The sequence below is a fragment of the Erinaceus europaeus genome, chromosome 8, assembly GCF_950295315.1.
Source record: "Erinaceus europaeus chromosome 8, mEriEur2.1, whole genome shotgun sequence".
Lineage (NCBI taxonomy): Eukaryota > Metazoa > Chordata > Mammalia > Eulipotyphla > Erinaceidae > Erinaceus > Erinaceus europaeus.
The window spans coordinates 39,303,103-39,327,234 of record NC_080169.1 but is presented as its reverse complement, the minus strand read 5'-3'; the positions used below and the strand labels follow the sequence as shown (position 1 = coordinate 39,327,234).

Sequence of the window (24,132 nt, the reverse complement as noted above, 5' to 3'; positions counted from 1 at the left end):
AAAATGGTTTCATTTAGAAAATCCAGCATGTATCTTCAGAGTTTATGGTCTAGTCTTTTAGTTCCTATAATTCTAAATCTAGTGTCTGTCATCCCTGGAACCCCTAAAACTGCTGGAATATTGTTCACAAGAGCAACATGGCTCCCAAGTGGAATATTTAGTTCTTAAGCACACTCAATTAAGTCCAAGAATACCCATACTCCTTTTCCTTGACAAAAACCAGCTTCACTGGTTTTGGACCCCTAATAGATACTCAACAAAACACGGTGACTGCCAGTTACTTGAAAAATTCATATAAGGGCAAACTAAGGTGAAAAACAGCAATAAAGAAGGACACAATTGATTGGTTAATATTTTTTATTTCAAAAAGCACATTACTCTATATAGTTCTGAGAAAATTATTAAGATATAATTAAATGAGTTCAATATTTTAAACACAAGGCTATATAGAATCTTTCAAATATGAGTTTATTCAATAAACTTATTTAAATACAGCACAATTTAAATAGGAAGCTTAAGGGAGGATTTTTTTCCTTTCACAAAATGAAAGTTTATCTGTAGGTTTTTTGTTTGTTTATTTATTTATTTAAATTTTACATCAGCAGCATATATTACAAGGGCTTGAACTGTCAACTTAAGATATATGAATTATATTTGATTAACTATTTTATCTGCCAAAATAGCATATATTTATTTTTATAATCAATAAAACATACAAACTTTGACAGAAAAGGAATTAATCCATTTGAAAGTTGGATTTTTCAAGTGAAAGTCTAAAATTCAAAACAAATCTTTCCTTTGAAAATTGCAGTGTTTTCTAATGTCCTCAAAAAACAAAATAAACAGAAAAACAAAGCATAAATAGGTATGTGATTTATAAATTCTTTTTTATTTTTTATACTTATTTATTCCCTTTTGTTGCCCTTGTTGTTTTTTTTTTTTGTTGTTGTAGTTATTATTCTTGCTGTCATTGATGTCATTGTTGTTGGATAGGACAGAGGGAAATGGAGAGAGGAGGGGAAAGACAGAGAGGGAGTTGTGAAGCAACTCCTCTGCAGGTTGGTAGCCGGGGCTTCAACCGAAATCCTTAAACCTGTCCTTGCGCTTTTGTGTCATGTGCAGTGCTCTTAACCCACTGCACTACTGCCCGACTCCTTGATTTTCTAATTCTTGTTTCAAATTTCTACCTGCAGTAGACTGTACTAAATATTTGAATCATTTATTTTACTTTAACTATACTATAAATGTTTGAAAACAATTACTTTTAAATGCTATTTTTTTCTTTAATATATTTCCTTAACCCACAGTAAATCAGTCAATACTTTCTGTAACAAATATATGGTTTGCATATGAAAACACATTTATGTCCTTTAAAATTTCTAGAGCAACATAGATATCTTATTGCCTAGTAGACATATGGTATCTATGTACATTTGGGAAACTCCTTTTGTTTATCAACTAAGTGTACAGCAGTGCTTAACCATATATATATATATATTTCTGAACCCTATATACTCAGGTTAATTTTTACTTGAGTCATTCATTTAAAACTTTATACCAATTGTCTACTATATTTAAAAGAAATTGAATCAACAGTTCAAGAACTCACCCACACTCATGTCTCAGATACTTATCATTCTGTATTCTATATTTTATTATACCACAGAACTTTCAGTGCAAAATGTCCTTAAAACATATATTCTTCATGTTAAGCTGTCATAAAAACTGAGAAGAAAAATCTTCTCTGATTTCAATGCTATCAAAAAAGAATTTTACAAACCCCAGGAAGGCAAGCACATCAATCTTTTTAAAAATTCATGCCGGGGAAAGTAAAGTCTGATTCCTACTTGATCATTTATTATTGGTACCAATAAATCAAATGGACTGAAATTGTAACTACTATTATCACTAATTACAGTGGTATACCTACACTGACGTAATGTTTCATCCCATTATTTCAGTCATTGAAGTCTTATAGGCAGCTTTTTTAATTTGTCTTCTCCCACTGTCTATTCAACAGCTTTCCACTGCAGATTGTTAAGAATGATTCACAAACTGTTACTGCCTTCAAAGTATATACTGTGAAAGGTAGCCAAGAAATAACTGCATGTTGTACTGAGCATAAAATAATACATGGCTTTAGAATGTGTTTTAAACACAAAGCCTACCCATTGTAGAAAAAATTGTCAATTTATGTGAAAATATTTATTACCTGTAACCATAGATACAGAAAATCAATGTGTGTGTTATGTAACATTATGTCAGGACTATATTTGTTACTGTTTTGAGATTCTTATTTGTTATGCCAAATAATCTTTTTATTACTATTATATAAAGACAATGAATGGTGTGCTTCATTTGTAAGTGTAATGATAACCATCTTGGGAATACTAAATAAATTGTCTTAATTTTATTCAAAAACATTTTTTCAAAGCAACTATTGTTGCTATTTTTTTTGTATTGTTGACTGATATTTACTCTCCAATGTTCCTAGGACATTAAAAAACATGCTTTATACATAATCTTCCATTATAGCACATTGCTTGAGAGAAGCTATTGATATAACAGCATTCAGCTGAGTTTTAAAAACAAAGAAAAAAATTGTAGCAATTTAATTTGAAATCCATAAATCCATGCACAGGACTATGTTCAACAGACTCACCAGATGCTATTTGTTATTCAAAGATGAATGAATCAGTAGAAAAATAGTAATGATAAATCTTTAGTACTTTAATGGAGAGTGAAGAAACTAATAAATCATGCATTTCAAGCACTTGTTTTCCTTATGATATGTTTTAAAACTTAAAACATGCAATGATGAGATTCAGGTCAATATAAATGAACAATATCCAAACAGTTAAGAATAAAATTTCACTTTGTATCACAAGTTTAATGACAAACAGTGAAAAACACCACTCCTCATCTTTTTAAACAACTGGAGAATCCAATCATACCATGAATACTTTAAACAATGACCTAGATCATTATTTCCAAATAAACAACTGAAATTCCATAGAAATGAGCGTGGAGTAGTTGAGGTGAAGGGGACTGATTGCATGCATGATTGCTTCAATGAACTCAATGTTATTATAGGTATCAATTTATATTAGAGAGGAATTGATACATTTACGTTCTCAAGTGTACTTAACTAATCCATTAAAAATTACAGAAACTTATACATAATCAAAAAAGGGGAGGGTTGGAAATCAGCTACTGAGTTTTAACTGTGTTGCTTGGCCTATTGTCTGTGAAAAGTGAGAGTTTTAATTGTAATTAATGGATAATTAACTTTCTTACAGAGCTTTAGTCATCACAAAATTAATCATCAGAACCATAAATTTTCTGCACAATGTTTAATTGATTATGCATCAGCCCGTTTCTCTCAAGAATCTTTTCTCTCTCTTTGGTGGGAAACACACTTTATTAGGCACATAGTTTAAAACATTTATTTGATTACCGATATGATAATTATTTTATTTCTTGATTTGCATGCAGAAAAGAATAAGGTTTGGCAAATTACCGCACTTTACTGCAAAGTAACATGTTTTAATTTATTCTTGGAATTAAAAACAAAACTAAACAATCACAACAAAAATACTTTCTGTATTTCAATACAAGAAAACTTTATATCTGATATTTTAAACCCATTCGAATCTGTAAGTTGTTGAAGAAAACTAGATATATCAGGGTTACATAGACAACTATTAATATAATCTTTCAATAAAAAATTCTCCTTATTTTATATGTCAAAAATACACTGATCCTAAAATGGAAAAGTTTAAGGACCTGCAATTATGATCATTGTAGCATTACTGATTAGTGCTTACTAGTAACTAGAATCACATTGAAAATCACATTTCTCCTCATAAGTTCCTTTTTATATGTTTCACAGGTTTCCCCCATAGATTAGTAGATATAAATTGAAAGAGAAATTGGTAGGAGACATAAAAATCTATGAGACTGCATGCAACAAAAATATTCAGCATCACTTCATATAAACTGCTTTTGTCATGCAATGATGCCTTTAAAAAGACAAAAAGCCAAATTTTACATTAGCTCAATAAGACAAAATTTTAAATCAATTCCATGACTTTGCATGAGCAGACAATTTGAAATGGTTCAAAGAGTTCCAGCATAAGTGTTCTATGGCCCAATTATGATAATAAGAACTCTAAGAATGAAGTGATACAGGATTATTCTTTGCTTCGATTTCTTGTTCTTTGGATGATGGAGCAGAACAACCCAGATTTTGGAGGAGGACCCATCAGCATTGGGGCTTGGTTCTTGTGTGTAATTTTTATCTAGGGAAAAAAAGAGAACAGAGTAAAATCTAGACACAGCACCAATTTTTGGAAATCTCTACTACAACTAATGCCACGCAGTCACCGAAACAACATTAGTGTAAAATGTAATTTTAGAATACCTATTTTTCAAAAATATTTAAAGGAGGTAAAGATAAGGTGGACTTAGCCATATTATAATGCTTAAGGCACTAATAAAAATTTAACTCAAATCACATTTTAAATATCATGTGACATCTAACCTCATATAATAAAACTCCTTGTTTAGTTTACATAATTATCTAGTGTAATTTATTGACCATTAGTCATATATTATTTATTCTAGCCAGGAAAGGTTATGCTATTATAGTTTTCAGATTCCCAGTTATATTCCAACATCAAGATGTACTTTGTATAAAGGCAAGCCTTATTTATCTTGCTAATCATATTGTTTCTGTCTTTCAACATGAACTGCAAGGCTTAATTTCAAAACAATTATTAGGAGTGAAAGTCAAAAGTTAACATCCATAAAAGGTCAGAAATGATGAACTAGCCTTCTAATTGGTTAATTAATTGGTAATAGAATAGAATCAAATATTGAAAAGCCTGCTTAAACAATTTGAGAGAGTATTTTAAATCTACTTGTTTTGATTTCTTTGATATAAAACTACGAATCACCTTAAATGAGACAACCTTAAAGTAGATTGTGTCTGCAATTTTCTCTAATACAAGTCTAAATTAGAGAAGACATTTTATGAATATATGCTATGCTCAAAGCTAATTGAAAGCAATTATCAAAGTGGCATTTTGTCTGTGACTTTAAGATACATTGTAAGATAATAAATGATTCTCATTATGTAATAAAAAGGTCACATCTTGCCTTTGGGCTACTGATGCTAAGAGTTTTTCAAAAGCAATCTTAGACATTTTCTTTAGAGAACTGAGACTAATACAAGAACCATCGCTTATTAAATATCACTTGTCACCTGCACAGTGCTTGCATTAGAGATGAGTATTTCTTTCAAAAAAAAAAACACCACCTCATTAAAACCTGCAAAAATATATCTCTTAAAGTGCATTCCTGACATTTCCAAGTTAAAATGAATATCCTTCACTTGTCATTCACTAATAGCAATGAAACAACAACAAAAAAATGTATGTCACATGAACAAGGTCATTAAATCAGCACTGGGGCTTTTGGGAAATGGTGATTTACTTCACAGGCTAGAAAGACAGAAGTATGTCAAAAACTTTGAAAAATGAACAACTTTATTTAACTCAGTAGGAATCGGGTTATTCTTGGAAGATTCACTGTTCTCTTTACTGTAAAAATAAATTGCATCTGTGAAAGGCCATTAGGCTAAACCAGGCCCAAACTCTCAGGATATCTGATTTTTAAAAAACTTTATTTTTCATATTCAATGAACTGCAGAATTCATAGATACCTAAGATATCACTTGTTTGTGTATATCGTAATGGCCTCTACCAACTCTATTTTCTATCTTATAATATTTCAGCTTTACAGTTTACCTTCTCTTATGCAGTTGGTTTACTTTGGGTTTACTTTTGCCATGGGCGGGGCTTCACCACTTTTAGCCAACTTTTTCAGATAGAAGAGCAGACAAAGAGCGTGAGGGACAGCAAAGCTTTGTCCAGTGTGTGGAGGACTGGCTTGAACATGGTTTGTATATATGACAAATCATCCATACTCTCAGATGAGCTAATTTTTTCAAATATTTATTTATTTATTCTCTTTTGTTGTGCCCTTGTTTAATTGTTGTAGTTATTTATGTCTTGTCTTCCTTGTTGGATAGGGCAGAAAGAAATGGAGATAGGAGGGGAAGCCAAAGAGGGGAAGAGAAAGATAGACATCTGCAGACCTGCTTCACCGCTTATGAAGCCTGGGAAGCCGGGGGCTCCAACCGGGATCCTTATGCTTTGAGCTTATCCTTGTGCTTTGAGCTTAACCCGCTGCGCTACCGCCGACTCCGTAGATGAGCTATCTTACTGACATTTATGCAGCTGATTTTTATACTCCTCTGTATCCTAGATGTGGACACTGCCTCATATGACATCATCCATATTTTTATTCATCTTATAAAATTTGATTTAATTCCTACTATATTTCAGATGCTATGAAGAATTTTTAATAAATAAGCAGTTCACAATCTCTTCACATAAGAAATTATAGTCAAGTAGGAAGAAACTTAACATCCATATTTGATAGTGTTATAAATGTTAAAATATGAAGCTAAGTATAAAGACTTTTATTTTTAAGTGCTGAAAATATTTGTAGAAAATATAATTTTATAATGAATATTTAGTGAAGCAATTGCCACACATTTCTTGTGCTAAAATTTACTATTTTTTTCCAAGGTTATTGCTGGGACTACTATGAATCCCTGGCTCCTGGTGGTCATTTTTTTCCTTTTTTTCCACCTCTGTTTCTTTTCTATTTTATTTGACAGTACAGAGAAAAATTGAGAGGGGGAAGGGAAGACAGAGAGGGAGAGAGAAAGATTGCACCCCACCGCTGCAGATGAGGAACCTCAGGGGACTCAAACCCAGATATTTGTGCAGGTTCATAATCTTAGTACTATTTATGCTTAACTAGATACACCACCTCCCAGCCTCCAAACTTCCTTTCAAATATAACATTACAGGCCATTAAAAGATCTTACCTGGGAATGGGCCTGCTTTGCCATGTTACTACTTACATTACTTGTTATTCAATGCATTACTTCCAATTTTCAAATATTTTTAGTAAAGACAGAGACAGAGAGAGAGAGAGATAGAGAGAGGAGGGGGGGAGAGAGAGAGGAGAGAGGAAAGGAGAGAGGAAAGGAGAGAGGAAAGGAGAGAGGTAGGAAAGAGTTCACAGCACTAAAATTTCCTTCATTGATATAGGGGCTGGGTTCAGACATAGGTTGCACACATGGAAAAGCAGCACACTCTTCAAGTAAGTTATTTTGCCTATACTATCAAGTATTACTTAATTTGCAGCAATTATTGACCAGGGAAGAATACCTTTTCCAGGTGAAAGGAAATACAAAATATGAGACTAAGTCTCTTTTATCAGGATTGAAACTTAGAAGCAGGAAGATAAGCAATCTTACAATCTGTACTAGATAAGGCCAAAGAAAGTGTTCTGTGCCCTATGACTGAATAAAAAAACTCCTGCAGAACCATCCTCCTCTTTCCCAATTTTATTCCACAAAAATTAAATAATTTAAAATTTCCCTGCAGGTCATTCTCTTGCATTCTAGTATTTTGTATCTCTAAATATGGTTCATTAATCAGGAGCATTGACATTATTGTAAGAAATGTTGACTAGCTAGTACCACCTAAGATATGGTGAACCAGATTTAGCTATGTGACAAGATCCCTTGTCCATTTCTATACTAGAAGTGGGGAATTATTGGAAGCACTGCTCCAATAATTTTGGTGAGCAAAAGGAATTATGGGATATGAACATAATTAGCATATAGCTGATATATTGTTTTCTATGCACAGCTTGTTTTTTATATAGAACAAGAACCATTTTGAAGGGGGTGGAATTTAGGAAGTTAGTAAACTCCTGAGTGTGACATTCTGAAAGATATCTTCAGTTTCTTTTGAGTATATATATCTGGACTTTAGAAGGAAGGCGATATTGCAAGACCAGATTTGGATGTGACTAATTTATATAGTTTAATTCGAAGAAAATATTGTAGGAGTCTATGGCAAATACAAGTACCAAGTAGCAACAGCTTTACTGAACAACTGGGGTCATTGACAGTTGTGTACATTGGGAGAATAGTATCTTATGAAGAAATATGAGTACAAGTAGCCAGGGAAATAGGAAAAACCAAAAAGAAGGTTCATCATATCAATATTTCCAGTCTCCATTTTCATTAATTATGGCAGACTCTTTAATTTGCATATGCCAGGCACAATTAACTGTGACATTGTTTGCATATAAATGATGTGTACTACTACATTTTTTAAAGTATTTCTAAACCTAAAAGGCACTATATTTGTGAGTCATGTATTGTAGGATATTACAGTGGTTGTCCTATAATTCAGGAGTTGACAAACATTTTCTGAAAAGGAGTTAGATAATAAATATGATCTTACTTTACTATGGTCTGAAGTGAAGCATACTGAGGTGGTACTCATTGCATTGGTTAGGTTGGGATCAGCAGTTGCAATATAATTTGGTATGAATTGAGAGATGCATGCAGGAAAGTGAGCCCTACTCTAGAGGGTCTGAGACTGGGGGAAAATATGGGCTTTATAGAGGAAGCAGGAGGTTCCTGCTATCTTAAGGGCTTAAGAAGGCAATTGCTGTAATCAAATTATTCAGCAGTTGGGTTAACTTTGAAAATCCCATTGTGAGGATCTGCTGTATCATACACACCATCACCATATTTTATGTTCTTTGACATTATTTGTATATAGCTATACCAGTGGCTGCTTTTGTTCTTTCTGGTCTAAACTTTTAAGAGAGTCGACATATCAAAGATTCAGCCTATGTATTAAAAAGACTCAGTCTGTGCTTTAAACGTTTTTAAACAGTTTTCAAACAATTTTTTCCTTCTCATATTACTTAGTGATTTATATGACTACAAATTGATAGGAGTTTACATAAGCACCATTCTCACCACCAAAAGACTTTGTCGCCTCCCCCCTCTAACCAGCCCCCCCCCCCCAGCCCCATGAAGCTGAACATCCACCCTCACCCTCAATCCAGGGTTTTTTTCTTTGGTGCCCTACTACAAATTTAGTCAGATCCTGCTTTGAGTTTCTCTTTCTGTTATTCTTTCTCAGCTTCTGTTTATAAGTGGGATCATTCCATACTCGTCTTTATCTTTCTTACTTAGCTCACTTAACATAAATCTATTACTTTGGGGAGACCTTTAGTTTCATGGTTTTCTCTAATTCCATTCCAGGAGGTTAAATTCCTATCAAACTCCCAAAACCTAGATATAGACCAGGTGCCATAGATAGAGCATATGTTCACATGTATCCATAAATTAGGGCAAAATATATACACGAAAGCAAAAATACACAATAGTCTGTAGTGAGTCAGTATCAAGTTCATAATTAAATAGATAGCCTCCTCACCGACTTCTTATTGCAGTTCTCTCACTCACTCCAAAGCTAACCTTAGCAAAGCAAGGACTGCAAAAGCTGAATAAGGGCAAGAGACTGGCATACTTTAACGATGACTCTTTAGTCACTGTCAGGCCTCCCCATCAGCTGGGGTCCTAGTCGGGGGTCCTGAGATTCCCAAATAGATATGATGGGCCTAGAACTCGAATAAATCCCTCTCTCCATTGTTACTGTTAATTTCTGTCAGAAACAACAAAATAGACCCCTTTTTGGGCCCCCATAGGATCTAGACCTCAACCTGGATCAACAATGGTAGAGAATGTTCCATCCTCTGATAGGAGGATGGACAACATACTCTATGCTACACCTGAGGAAGATGGGAACATTCTCCAGCATGGAATGTTCCTACTCATGAGTACAGAATAAGAGCTCAGTTCTAGAAGGATGCAGAGGTCACACAGGCTCCTAAGCTAATTATGGGTCCCAGATCACATCAAATTGATGGGGTTTACAGTCAATGATATTTATACCCCTTTCCCATATAACGGAGCTACTCTCTTCCCTTATCCAGCTTTCTGGTCCTTTTTCCTAGCCATGACATCATGTCCCCAGACAATAACTTGTATCCACTGGGATATCACATTTCAGGCTCAGGGGCAAAAAGAAAAAGGAAAAGAAAACAGTATAGCCACAGGTCCTTTGGAATTTAACTAAAATATGCCTACTAGCTATCTACAAAATGGAGGACTCTCCCAACTCTTTATCTGCACTATTCCAGCCTTTAGGTCTATGATTGGTAAACAGTTTGTTTGGCTTTGTATGTTAACTCTCTTTTCAACCACCAGGTTCCAGATGCTAGCATGATGCCAACCAGACTTCCCTGGACAGACAACCCCACCAGTGTGTTCTGGAGCTCTGCTTTCCCAGAGCCCTTCCCCACTAGGGAAAGAGAGAGACAGGCTAGGAGTATGGATAGACCTGTAAATGCCCATGTTCAGTAGGGAAGTAATTACAGAAGCCAGACCTTCCACCTTCCACATCCCACAATGACCTTGGGTCCATACTCCCAGAGGGTTAAAGAATAGGAAAGCTATCAGGGGAGGGAATGGGATACAGAGTTCTGGTGGTGGGAATTATGTGAAGCTGTACCCCTCTTATCCTATGGTTTTATCAGTTCAGGCTGGACAACATATTCTATGTTCCACCTGAGGAAGATGGGTCCTGAAACTGAGGCAGATTGAAAAGTTCCTACTCATGACCACAGAATGTGAGCTCAGATCTACAGGGATGCAGAGGCCACATAGGCTCCTAATCTGAATGTGGGCCCCAGATCACACCAAATCAATAGAATTTACAGTCAACAGTACTTATACACCTTTCCCATATTTGGGAGCCATTCTTTTCCCTGATCCAGCTTTCTGGCCCTTTTTGCAGCCATGACATCATCTCCCCAGACAATAACTTGGATCCATCTGCATATCAGATGTCAGGCTCAAAAACAGACAAACAAAAAAATGAACTAATATAGTTGTGGACCCTTTGGCATATAACTAAAATAGGCCTACTAACTATCTATAAAATGGAGACCCCCCCCCAACTCATCATCTGAACCATCCCAGCCTTTAGGCTCATGATTAATCAACAATTTGTTTGGCTTTATATGTCGACTCTTTTTTCAACCACAAGGTTCCAGATGCTAACATGATGCCAAACAGACATTCCTGGACAGATGACCTCACCAATGTGCCCTGGATCCCTGCTTCCTTAGAGCTGCAACCCACTAGGGAAATAGAGAGACAGGCTGGGAGTATGGATCAATCTTTCAATGCCCATGTTCAGCGGGGAAGCAATTACAGAAGCCAGACCTTTCACATTCTGCACCCCATAATGACCCTGTGTTCATACTCCCAGAGGGATAAAGAATAGGAAAGCAATAGGAATACAAAGTTCTGGTGGTGGGAATTGTGTGGAGTTGTATCCCTCTTATCTTATGTTTTGTTGTCAGTGTTTCCTTTTTGTAAATAAAAATAATAATTAAAAAGTCCTGCTAAGTGCATAACATTTTATAACTTTGAACATATTTAAAATCTTGAACCACATGAAAAGAAATACATTAAGTATTACGTATTTTGTTTCTTACTTGTATTTTGGAATTGTACCCAGTTTGGGCTTGAAGTTCTAATCAAATAATACAAGAGTTATAACACAAGTTACCTTTTATAACACAATAATAATTTTAAAATATTTTATATATTAACGATATTATTTACTGTATTTATTTTTATTTATTATATATTTATTGATATATATTTAATTAATATATTTATATATTATTGTTCAGCTGGCACAGAATAAAATTTCCTAAATTGTAACAGTTAAGTGAATATATTCCAATTTGAAAAAATAATTAATTTTACTTCAGAATATTTGAATAGCATGTCAAAAGAAGAACTATTTAACAAAAAAAGTGGTATATTTGGACATGATATATTTGGACAAATTTTAAAATATAATATGGTAAGAAAAATATTTTCTGCAAAATGCAATAAAATCTAATCAGTTTGTCATTAATTAAGCTCTAATAATGTACTTCAGTATCTCTCCTAAGTAGTGTGATCCGTTTCCCCTTCATCCAGCTCGATTTGTGCACATTACAGTGTCATCATAATTTTTAAACATACTGAGAAAATGACAGAGCTGCAAAATTAAAATAAATGATTAATGGTATGTTTTTCATGGTTTGTACTAATAGGTATTACTGAGCCTTTAAATTAATAGAGCTGTCAAGCTCATGGGTATTACAGATCCAGCAAAGAACCAAAATGGAAATTATATATTCCACAGACACCTAAAGATGACACTTCAGAATATTTTAAATTTTAATTAGTAGGTGCAATTGTTTTGTTCTCCTTAACCACTGCAAATTAATTGGAAATTAGTCACAACCAATCCTTTTTATAATAATCTGAAATGAAGAGACTGGTGGTTTTTACCTTAATGTGCTTGTTTGGGGGCTAGAAAGCACACATGCAGTAAATTGCATTGTCAATTACAAAAACAACAACTGTTGTAAAATTAAGAAAAATTATGCACAGGTAAACAAAACTAATTAATGCATAAGTAACAGGGGAACACACAAAATGACGCCCAACTAAACACTAGTGTGCCAGTCTTCAAAAAAAAAAAAAAAGACTTAAAATACAAATTTATACAAAAACATTTACCAAGGAAGTCTTAGGCAAAAAGATGTCTGTTGTTTTGTTTTATTTAACTGTTTTTGGAGTGAGATTTTAAAACCATAAGGTATACACCATATATACTTAAAAAATCTACCCACTGAAATAATGTTTGCTTATTCAGATGTTTTAATGTTGATTATCAGTTAATTTTCTACTCCTCATAATTCCACATTTAAGTTCATTAAATAACATAAGAAGACTTAACCTTAGGGTTAGGGAAACAAAACAGGGGTTTGCAGAAGACTTTTATTCCAAAGTGTAGGTCTCAAGTTCACCACCATACACCATCATGCATCAGAGCTGAGCGGTGCTCTGATTAAAAACAATTGAGTCGCTGTCAGTCTGAGCTCACAGTCCATGATCGCAGCTAGGAACATTCTAGGTTGCACTCATTTCAAGATCAGTCTTCCTTGAGTGGCAAAGTAGGCTGACCCTGCCTCCCTTCCAAGATTGAGACAATCCCTACCATTGCTGCTCTACAGTGAGGGCAAGATACTCGAGAAGCCCACAGAGCACTTATTGATGACATTTATTATTATTATTACTTTTTTATGATGATGGTCCTGATGGAAGTGACCAGTGATGGTGGAGAGAAGAATCTATTTGAGGTCTAAGCCCATCATATCTTGGTGCTAAACTAGCAGCCCAGATGATGGGGTGGTCAGATATTGACCCCAAAAAACCTATCATTAAATTTGCCATGTGTGCTAATATGAATATATATATATATATATGGGCCTTAGGTTAGATCAATGGGCTAAATGGTAATGAATGGTATTTGTATACTTCCCTCATGATTGGAAGCTACTCTCTGCCATAATACAGCTTTCTATTCCTTTTCCCAACTCTGATGCCATCTTCCCAGATAATATATATTTTTTCTGTCAAATGTCTTTTCTTTTTTTTCTTTTTTATTTATAAAAAGGAAACATTGACTAAACCATAGGATAAGAGGGGTACAACTTCGCACAATTCCCACCGTCAGAACTCCATATCCCATCCCCTCCCCTGATAGCTTTCCTACTCTTTAACCCTCTGGGAGTATGGACCCAAGATCATTGTAGGATGCAGAAGGTTGAAGGTCTAGCTTCTGTAATTGCTTCCCCGCTGAACATGGGCATTTACAGGTCTATCCATACTCTAGCCTGTCTCTCTCTTTCCCTAGTGGGGAAGGGCTCTGGGGAAGCAGAGCTCCAGAACACACTGGTGAGGTTGTCTGTCCAGAGAAGCCTGGCCACATCCTGTTATCATCTGGAACCTGGTGGTTGAAAAGAGAGTTAACATACAAAGCGAAACAAATTGTTGACCAATCATAGACCTAAAGGCTGGAATAGTGCAGATAAAGAGTTGGGAGAGTCCTCCATTTTGTAGATAGCTAGTAGGCATATTTTAGTTAAATTCCAAAGGGCCTGTGGCTATACTGTTTTCTTTTTCTTTTTGCCCCTGAGCCTGAAATGTGATATCCCAGTGAATCAAGTTATTGTCTGGGGACATGATGTCATGGCTGGAAAAAAGGACCAGAAAGCTGGATAAGGGAAGAGAGTAGCTCCGTTATATTGGAAAGGGGTACAAATATCATTGACTATAAAGCCCATCAATTTGATGTGATCTGGGGCCCATAATTAGCTTAGGAGCCTGTGTGACCTCTACATCCCTCTAGATCTGAGCTCACAATCTGTGGTCATGTGTTGGAACATTCCATGCTGCCCCAGTATCGACCCATCTTCCTCATGTGTAGCATAGAGTATGTTGTCCATCCTCCCATCAGAGGATGGAACATTCTCTACCATTGTTGATCCAGATTGAGGTCTAGGTACTACGGGGGCCCACAAAGGAGTCTATTTTGTTGCTCCTGATAGAAATTACCAGTAACATTGGAGAGAGGGATTTATTTGAGGTCTAGGCCCATCAAGTCTGTTTGGGAATCTCAGGATTCCTGAATAGGGCCCCAGCTGTGGAGTGGCCTATTAGTGACTAAAAAGTCATTGTTAAAGTATGCCAGTCTCTTGCCCTTATTCAGCTTTTGCAGTCCTGGCTTTGCTATGGTTAGCTTTGGAGTGAGTGAGAGAACTGTAATTGGAAGTAGGCGAGGAGGGTATCTAAGTCTAAGTGGACACTATTTCATTATGAACTTGCTAGTGACTCACTAAAGACTATTGTGTATTTTGCTTTCAGGTATATATTTTGCCCTAGTTTTTGGATACACATGAATATATGCTCTATTTTATAGGACCTGTATATCTAAGTTTGTCTATATCTATATATATCTATATCTAATCTCTCTATATATATCTAGGTTTTGGGACTTTGTTAGAATGTGAACCTCCTGGAATGGAATTAGAGAATACCATGAAAGGAAAGGTCTCACCCTAGTGATGATGGTGAATGGTTGGCAATCCATGCCTGATGTCTCTGTACCCAGTCTGAGGTGAACCATGCTGAGATGGTACTTGTTGCATTGATTAGGTTGGAATCAGGGGACGCAATATCATTTGGCTTGACTTGAGAGAAGCATGCAGGGAAGTGAGTCCCAACCCAGAGGTTCCAGGATTGGGAGAAACATAGGCTCTATAGATGAAGTGGGAGATTCCTGTTGTCTTAAGGTTTAAGAAAACAATAGATAGTTATTGCAATAATCACATTGTTTGGCAATTGGGTTGACTTTGAAAAATCCCTTTGTTAGGATTTTCTGTATCATACACACGCTCACCATATTTTATGTCCTTTGACATTATTTGCATATAGCTATGTCAACAGTTGCTTTTATTGTCCCTGGACTAAGCTTTTAAGAGAGTCAACATATCAAAGACTCAGCCTATGTATTAAAAAGACTCAGTCTGTGTGTTGTTGTTGCGGTCTGGTGTCGGGCTGCACCGCGGAGAAGAGAGTGGACGTCCAGAGCAAAGGGGTACACAAATCTTTATTATAGGATGGGGGGGTTTGGTTCAGACCACGTGGGGCCAGCCGGCAACGGCCGTCCCAACTACCTGACCACGGGGGGAGAGCAGGGGGCGAGATCTCAGAGAGGGAGAGCTGAGAGCCCAGAGAGGGGGGGGTGAGGGGGCTTTTTATTGGGCGACAACCAGGGGTGACTTGTAGGGCCAGGATTGGTTGAAGGGGGCACTGCTAGGATTTCGCGGGGCGTAGTAAAACCTGGGGGTGGAGACTGCATGAGAATAACTCCTCAGCAACAGTCTGTGCTTTAAAAATTTTGAAAGATTCAATCAATTTTTTCCCTCTTATATTAATTAAATAGTGATTGATATGACTACAATTTACTAGGAGTGTACATAAACATCATTCCCACCACCAAAAGACTGTGTCCCATCCCAGCCACCCACCCCCGACCCCCTGATGCCCTGGGAAGCTGAATGTCCATCCTCCCTCTTTCACCACAGGGCTTTTTACTTTGGTGCCCTACTCTAGATTTAGTCATATTCTGCTTTTCGTTTCCCTTTCTGTTCTTCTTTCTCAACTTCTGTTGATGAGTGGGATCATCCCATACTCATATTTATCTTTCTGACTTAGCTCACTTAATATAATTCCTTCTAGCACCATCCAAGATGGGTCACAGAAGGTGGGTTCATTGTTCTTAATAGCTACATAGTATTCCATTGTGTATATATACCACAGCTTCCTCAGCCACTCATCTGTTTTTAGGCTTCTGGTTTGCTTCCAGGTTTTAGATATTATGAATTGTGTTGCTATGAACAAAGGTGTACACATATCTTTTCAATTCAGCATTATGGAATCCTTGGAGTATATCTCCAGGAGAGGAATTACTGGGTCATATGGAAGGTCTATGTCTAGCCTTGTGAGAGTTCTTCAGACTGCTCTCCAGAGAGACTGGACCAATTGACATTCCCACCAGCAGTGCAGAAGGGATCCTCTGTCCCCACAGCCTCTCCAGCATTTGTTGCTGCTGTCCTTTTTGATGTATGCCATTCTCACAGGAGTGAGGTTGTATCTCAGTGTTGTCTTTATTTGAATTTCTCTGACAATCAGAGACCTGGAGCAATTTTTCATATGTTTGATAGCCTTTTGGATCTCTTCTGTAGTGAATGTTTTGTTCATATCCTATATCCTCTGCCCATTTTTGGATGGGGTCATTTGTTTTTTTGGTGCTAAGTTTACTGAGTTCTCTGTATATTTTGGTTATTTACATACCATACATCTTGTCTGATGTATGGTATGTGAAGTTCTTCTCCCATTCTGTGAGGGGTCTCTTTGTTTGTGTGATAGTTTCTTTGGCTGTGCAGAAGCTTTTCAACTTGATGTAGTCCCATTAGTTTGTTTCTGCTTTAGTCTTCCTTGCAATTGGGTTTGTTTCATCAAAGATGTCCTTGAGGTTTAGGTGGGAAAGTGTTCCACCAATGTTTTCCTGTAAGTATTTGATAGTTTCTGGTCTAACATCCAAGTCCTTGGTCCATTTGAAGTTGATTTTTGTTTCTGGTGAGAAAACGTGATTCAGTTTCATTCTTCTGCATGTTTCAACCCGGTTTTTACCAGCACCTTTTGTTGAAGCACCTTCCTCCATTTAATACTTTGGGCCCCCTTATCAAAGATTAGATGTCCATATGTGTGGAGGTTTAGCTCTGGGATTTCAATTCTGTTCCACTGGTCTGTGTGCCTATTTTTGTTATAGTACCAGGCTGTTTTGATGATGATGGCCTTATAATATAGTTTGAGATCTGAGAGTGTGATGCCTCCACTTCTGTTTCTTTTCCTCAAGATCGTTTTGGCAATTGTAGGTTTTTTCTGGTTACAGATAAATGACTGTAGTTTTTGTTCTATTCTCTTAAATAAGCTTGGTGGAACTTTGATGGGTATCATGTTAAATTTGTATATGGCTCTGGTGAGAATATTCATTTTGATGATATTTATTTTTCCAATCCATGAGCATGGGATGTCTTTTCGTTTCTTGGTATCAGTTTCTATTTCCTTGAATAGTGACTCATAGTTTTCAGTATACAAGTCTTTCACTTCTTTGGTCAGCTTTATTCCTAGGTATGTTATTGATTTTGCTGCAACAGTGAATGGGAGTGATTTCTGGATGTCTTCTTCTTCTTCAGATTTAGTGTTTGCATAAAGAAATGCTACTGATTTTTGTACATTGATTTTGCAGCCTGACACCTTGCTATATGGCCTATTAACTTACAGTAGTTTTCTGCTGGATTTTTTATGTTCTTCTATGTATGCTATCTTGTCATTTGCAGATAGTGAGAGCTTGACTTCTTCCATTCCAATCTGTATTCCTTTGGTTTCTTTCTCTTGCCTGATTGCTATGGCAAGAACTTCCAATACTATGTTGAAGAGTAATAGTGATAGTGGACAGCCCTGTCTAGTCCCCGATCTGAGGGGGAATGATTTCAACTTCTGCTCATTGAGTATGATGTTGGCTATAGGTTTGCTATATATGGATTCCACTATCCTGAGGAATTTCCCATCTATTCCCATTTTTTTGTGTGTTTTGCGCATGAATGGGTGTTGGAGTCTGTCAAAGGCTTTCTCTGCATCTATTGAGGTAATCATGTGGTTTTTGGCTTTGTTTTTCTTGATGTGGTGAATGACATTGATTGACTTACGTATGTTAAACCAGCCTGTATTCCTGAGGTAAAACCCACTTGGTCGTGATGAACAATCTTTTTGATATGCTGCTGTATCCTGTTGGCCAGGATCATGTTTAATATTTTGGCATCTAGGTACATCAGAGATATTGGTGTGTAGCTTACCTTTTTTGTTCTGTCCCTATCTGCTTTTGGCATCAGGGTGATGTTGGCGTCATATAAGGTGGAAGGAAGTGTTCCTGCTTCTTCGATCTTGTGATAAAGCTTTAGAAGCATGGGTACTAACTGTTTCCTGAAAGTTTTGTAGAATTCGTTTGTGAAGCCACCTTGTCCAAGACTTTTGTTGTTGGGGAGATTCTTAATAACTGTTTTGATTTCTTTGTCTGTGATTGGTGTATTCAGGTTTTGTAGTTCTTCTTGGTTCAGTTATGGAAGGGCATGTGCTTTTAGGAATTCTTCCATTTCTTCCAGATTTTCCAGCTTGGTGGCGTATAGTTCTTCATAGAAGTCTCACATGATTTTCTGGATTTTTGTGGTGTCGGTTGTGATATCTCCTCTATCACTTAAGATTCTATTAATTTGAGTGTTCTCCTTTTTTTAAAATTTTTTTTAGTGAGTCTGGCTAGGGGTTTGCCAATCTAGTTTAATATTTCAAAGAACCAACATTTGGCTTCATTGATCTTTTGGATGGTTCTCTTATTTTCAATGTTGTTTATTTCTGCTCTATTTTTAGTGATTTCTGTCCTTCTGGTTGTTTTAGGGTCCCTTTGTTCCTCTTCCACTAAGTCCTTAAGGTATGCAGTGAGGTCATTTATTTGACCTTTTTCTTGTTGTTTAATATGCGACTCTATGGCTATGAGTTTCCTTCTCAACACTGCTTTACCTGTGTCCCAAATATTTTGATAGCTTGTGTTTTATTTTTTGTTTGTTTCCAGGAACGTTTGAATTTCATGCTTGAGTGTCTCTCTTACCCAGTGGCTCTTAGGCAGGATGTTATTTAGTTTCCAAATTCTTTGTCTTTTAGTAATTTTCTGTTTGTTGTTAAATGTTAACTTTACTTCACTGTGGTCTGAGAAGATACTTGGGATGATTTCAATGCTCTTGAATTTGTTGATGCTGTCTTTGTGGCCCAACATGTGGTTTATCCTTGAGTATGTGTTTTTTGGATTTGAAAAGAATGTGTATTCAAGTTTTTTGTGGTGAAAAACTCTGAAAATGTCCAGGAGGTCTAGTCTGACCATCTCTTCATTTAATTCTCTTATTTCTTTGTTGATTCTCTGCTTCACTGATCTGTCTAAGTGTGAGAGTGGGGTGTTAAAGTCTCCCACTGTTATTGTATTACTAGTGATGTATTTTTGTAGTTCTTTCAGTACGTGTTTGATGTATTTAGATGATCCCTCATTGGGTGTATAGATGTTAATAATTGTTAAATCTTCTTGTTTGATTGATCCGCTAATCACTATGTAATGTCCTTGCCTATCTTTCATTACTTTATTTAAAGTCCATTGTGTCAGAGATGAGAGTGGCTATTCCTGTGTTGGGATTCTCCCCGACAGTTAGTCACGAGGAGGGAGATCTCGACCAGCCGGAACCCCCTTCTGGGGCTGAGCGGGAGGGAGAGGGTCTACGACGAGAGAAAAGAAAACACACCAAGTTGGGAGTTCTGTCAAGGCAGTGACTAGCTTTACTGAGGAAAAGGCCATTCTTTATAGGCAGGGGGTAGAGGCAGGGATGGAAAGGTAGGGTGACATGACATTAGAGGCGGTGTGAGGTGGCGTCACCGTTGGTGGGGCTTATGCTCTTTATGCATCATCAGCTGGAGGATAGAGATGAATTCAGGCATGGCCTACAGAAAATGATGTGTCACTCTGAGGAAGTTAGTGACACAGCATTTCCTTGAGCGAACCTTGAGCCAGGCTTATGGAGTGTCTGCTGGGCCTAGATCGGGGCCAAGCGGACCCCAACATCCCTGCCCTTTTTTTATGGTCCTGGATGATAGTTTTCTGTCCTTTCACCTTAAGTCTGTGTTTATCTTTTTGGTTCAGATGGGATTCTCTTATCCTATAGTCATGTCATTATGTCCATTTTATAAATAAAAATAATTTAAAAAAAGAATAGGGAAGTTTCCAGTGGAGGGGATGGGACACAGAATTCTGGTGGTGGTAACTACATAGAATATATCCCTGTTGTCTTACAATAATGTCAATAATTATTAAATAACTAATAAAAATAAAAACAAACAAATAATAATAATAAGGAAATAGTCTTATCCTATATTTAACACAAGGTAAAAGGCAATTTTCTGACACATCAAAAATATTCATTATCTATACATACCTATCGGGCATTTTTTTACTGATAATTGGTGGGTTACTGTTTTTCTTCTATTACTAAAAACATATTCAGATATTACCTTGTTTTCCTTCCTCATTTCTAATGTTAGCCTTAGAACAGCTTAAGATTCATTAAAAATTGCCTATCTGGCTACACGTGCCAAATGTAACATATAATAAGAAAGTAATCTAATTGACATTTCATAATAAGATTAATTTCTAGGAAATTTAGCTGGTAAGTTAAAATTAATTGATAATATTTAAGTTATTAAATTTAATATAAGTAAGATGGGAGAATTAGAAGCTAGGAAATACACTAAAAACTTCATAGTGCACAGTACTGTTTTAGTTTGAATGAGTTTTAATTAAAATATATATTTTTAATTGGAGCACTGTTCAGCTCTGGCTTATTGTGGTGCAGGGTATTAAACCTTTGATTTTGTAGCCTCAGTCATGAGAACCTTTTACATAACTATTATGTTATTTCTCCTGCTCTTAAGATAATTATTAAAAGAGGTTAAATATGGGGCAGTGGTGTCTTTTCCAACATGAGCCTATCTATACGTAATGAAAAGACAAATGTCATTATCAACTTTTTGTAATACATTTGTCAAATCTCAAGTTCTGTCTCATAAAACAAAGGTTTTTAACTTCTTTTGCATCAGTGATTCAGTATAATAGGAAAGTCTGAATAAGGGAAACAAAAAATCAAGTGCACAGTAAATAAAACAATACTTAATAAACACCATAATATTCATAACATATTTTCTTGTGTTGTTAAATATGAATTATAATACCAACAATACTTTTTCTGTGGGTAAGTGTCTGGTTTGGGGGATAAGAAAATGGTTTCAGACAGACTAAATAATTTTCTGAAGTGCAGAGGTCATACATGTTACAAATGTGAGCTTAGTCCAGCTACCTAGTAGAATGTATTTATTTTACATAATAATTGCCCAAGTATTGACTCTCCATACTCTATAGAAATCTCACAAAACACTGCTTGTAAAGAGTGGGAAAAAAAATTAAATCAGACTACACTGAATTTCTGCTAACTTGCTAGAAAACTTGACTATTTCAGTTGTAGATTTTAGCAAGCTTAAAATATCAAGACCTAGGACTGGATTAAAATTAAAAAAATATAAGTGGATATTTTAATAAAATGACTGAGACTCTATAATGAAAGATGCCTAAGACTTTAGAATTTATAATCTGTCTTCATTTTTCAGGTCTCTGATCAATGAAACAAAGAAATTTGAGAAATTTACCTCTTTTCTCCCACATTGGGGGGAGTGTGACTTGAGAGACTAGCCTCCTTTTTCTCCATTGGCCAATAAACCTTTTACTTGTTTTTTAAATAAAGTTTTAAAAAAATTTTATTTATTCCCTTTTGTTGCCCTTGTTGTTTTATTGTTGTAGTTATTATTGTTGTTATTGAATAGGACAGAGAGAAATGAAGAGAGAAGAGGAAGACAGAATGGGTGGGAGAGAAAGATAAGCACCTACAGACCTGCTTAACCACTTTTGCTTTATTTGCTTTATTTCAGAAGGAAGAAAGAATAAATGATCTGATCTGATTTATAGGTAGTATTTAAGAAGCAAGAGAAGAAAAGTGAAACACAAATGAATCTTTAAGTAGGTTATGCTACTGTGAAGCAAACGACACTGGACTAGGGGAAGATGGAAATGGGGAAGTTATTGGGTATTTAGTGCATGATGATGAAGACGAGCTTGGGTTGGTGGTGGGAGTGGAGTGCCAACATCTGTCAGTAGAAAAACAGAGATTGCACTCATGTATCAACAACTGACCTATGATTCCTTATTTCTCTCATAAAATGATCTTTAAAAGAAGCTTCTGGGGAGTTGGGCGGTAGTGCAGCAGGTTAAGCGCATGTGGCGCCAAGCACAAGGACTGGCCTAGGGATCCCTGTTCTAGCCCACAGCTTCCCACCTGCAGGGAAGTCGCTCCACAAGTGATAAAGCAGGTCTGCAGGTGTCTATCTTTCTCTCTCCCTCACTCTCTTCTCCTCTCTTCATTTCTCTCTGTCCTAACAACGACGATATCAGTAACAAAAACAATAAACAACAAGGGAAAATAAATGAATAAATATTTTTTAAAAGAAGTTTCTGTACCACTACATAATTTATCTACTTAGAACATATTTGTGCATGGATATATAAGCTAAAAAAATTGTGTAGTATTTGACATCATTACTGGCTTAGAAAAAAATATCTAAAACTACTAGTTCTGCAATGCATACTATTAAAAACAAAATAAAACAGTATTACCCTTCAGGTATGTAGAAAAAAATGAGTTATGCTTTTAGGTAAATTATTTGTATTTAACTGATGAAGTAAATACCTTAACTGCTGAAATGCAGGACTGAAAAATAATTAAAAAATAATTATTCTCAAAACATATAAGATTTTAGAATTTCTGAAACTTATTTGGTAATTTTAAAGAAATATATGATTCTGAAATATACTGAAAAATCTTCAAGTTGAGCAATAAGCATCTCTGGTTACTAATATGCCAGCATAATGGGCAGAATTCAGCCAGATCTAAAAGTATACGTAGACAGTAAACTCTATACAGAGGATGTTCTTCAGTTTACTTTCTAGCACCTAGAGAGTATAATCACACCCAACCATGCCTCTCCCACTGAAGGCTATTTGTAAACTCTGTGCAGAACAAATATATATGGGGGTATAGGGAAGAGCTGGGGGGTACAATAGACAACTATCTTGAGTATGTTGAAAAGGAAATGATAACTCACACATGGAGTATAAAAGCCAGAATGTGAAGTTTCACTGAATCAGTAATAACTGATGTGGTCTTTCTTCCCTTTTATGTTCACTAATTTGGACTTAAACGTAGTCTCAAATGTTGTACATCAAATGCAGGTGGAAAGTTCCAAGAAAAATCCTGATATGATTCAAAGGAAAGAACAGATGGTCTTATAAGTCAGAGAGAGAAAGTGGGTAAAATTTCAAAAGTTCTCAGTCTACGACAGTCTAAGGGGAAAAAAAGAAGAAACTCTAGGGGAAAAAAGCCTCTGAAGTGATTAAGCCAAGATGATAAAAGTGTTGGAATTTTCACACAAAGTTCTTACAGTAATTTTTATAACCTTGCTCCAAGAAGTAATAGGATACACTCTTGAAATGAAAGATAAAGACTATAGGCAGAAAAATGGGAAATACTAAGAGAGAGAGAAAGTGGAGAGAGAGAGAGAGAGAAAGAGAGAGAGAGACTGACTGAAGGGGTTGGGTGGTGGAATACTTGGTAGAACATACACATACAGTTTGCAAGGATACAGGTTCAATGCCTCCACTTACTCAAAGTCCACATCTATAGATGGTGGCAGGGAAGTTTTAGGAGTGGTGAAATAATACTACTTGTGTGTATGTGTGTCTCCCCCTTTCTATCTTTCCCTTTCCTCTTAACTTCTCTCTATATTCAAAATAATAATAAAGAACTTTTAAAAAGTATATATATATGTGTGTGTGTGTGTGTGTGTGAAATTGTAACTTCAGAGTAGCTCAACCTGTAGAGTGTGGGGCTCACATGCCTGAAGCTTCAAGTTGGAGCCCAGCATTGTAGCAGCTATTTGAGATGTGG

At 36.0% G+C, this 24,132-nt stretch overlaps 1 protein-coding gene across 7 annotated transcripts in view; it reads right to left on the bottom strand.

Annotated features, from left to right (window-relative positions):
- Positions 1-3,537: 3,537 nt before the first annotated feature.
- DGKB (diacylglycerol kinase beta) overlaps positions 3,538-24,132 on the bottom strand; it is a 918,246-nt gene continuing 897,651 nt past the window's right edge. For all 7 annotated transcript variants that reach the window (XM_060196157.1, XM_060196152.1, XM_060196155.1 and 4 more), the window contains one exon: positions 3,538-4,301. In XM_060196157.1, coding sequence (XP_060052140.1) covers positions 4,194-4,301 — 108 coding nt within the window. In that variant the 3' untranslated portion in view covers positions 3,538-4,193. The remainder of the gene's footprint in view (positions 4,302-24,132) is intronic.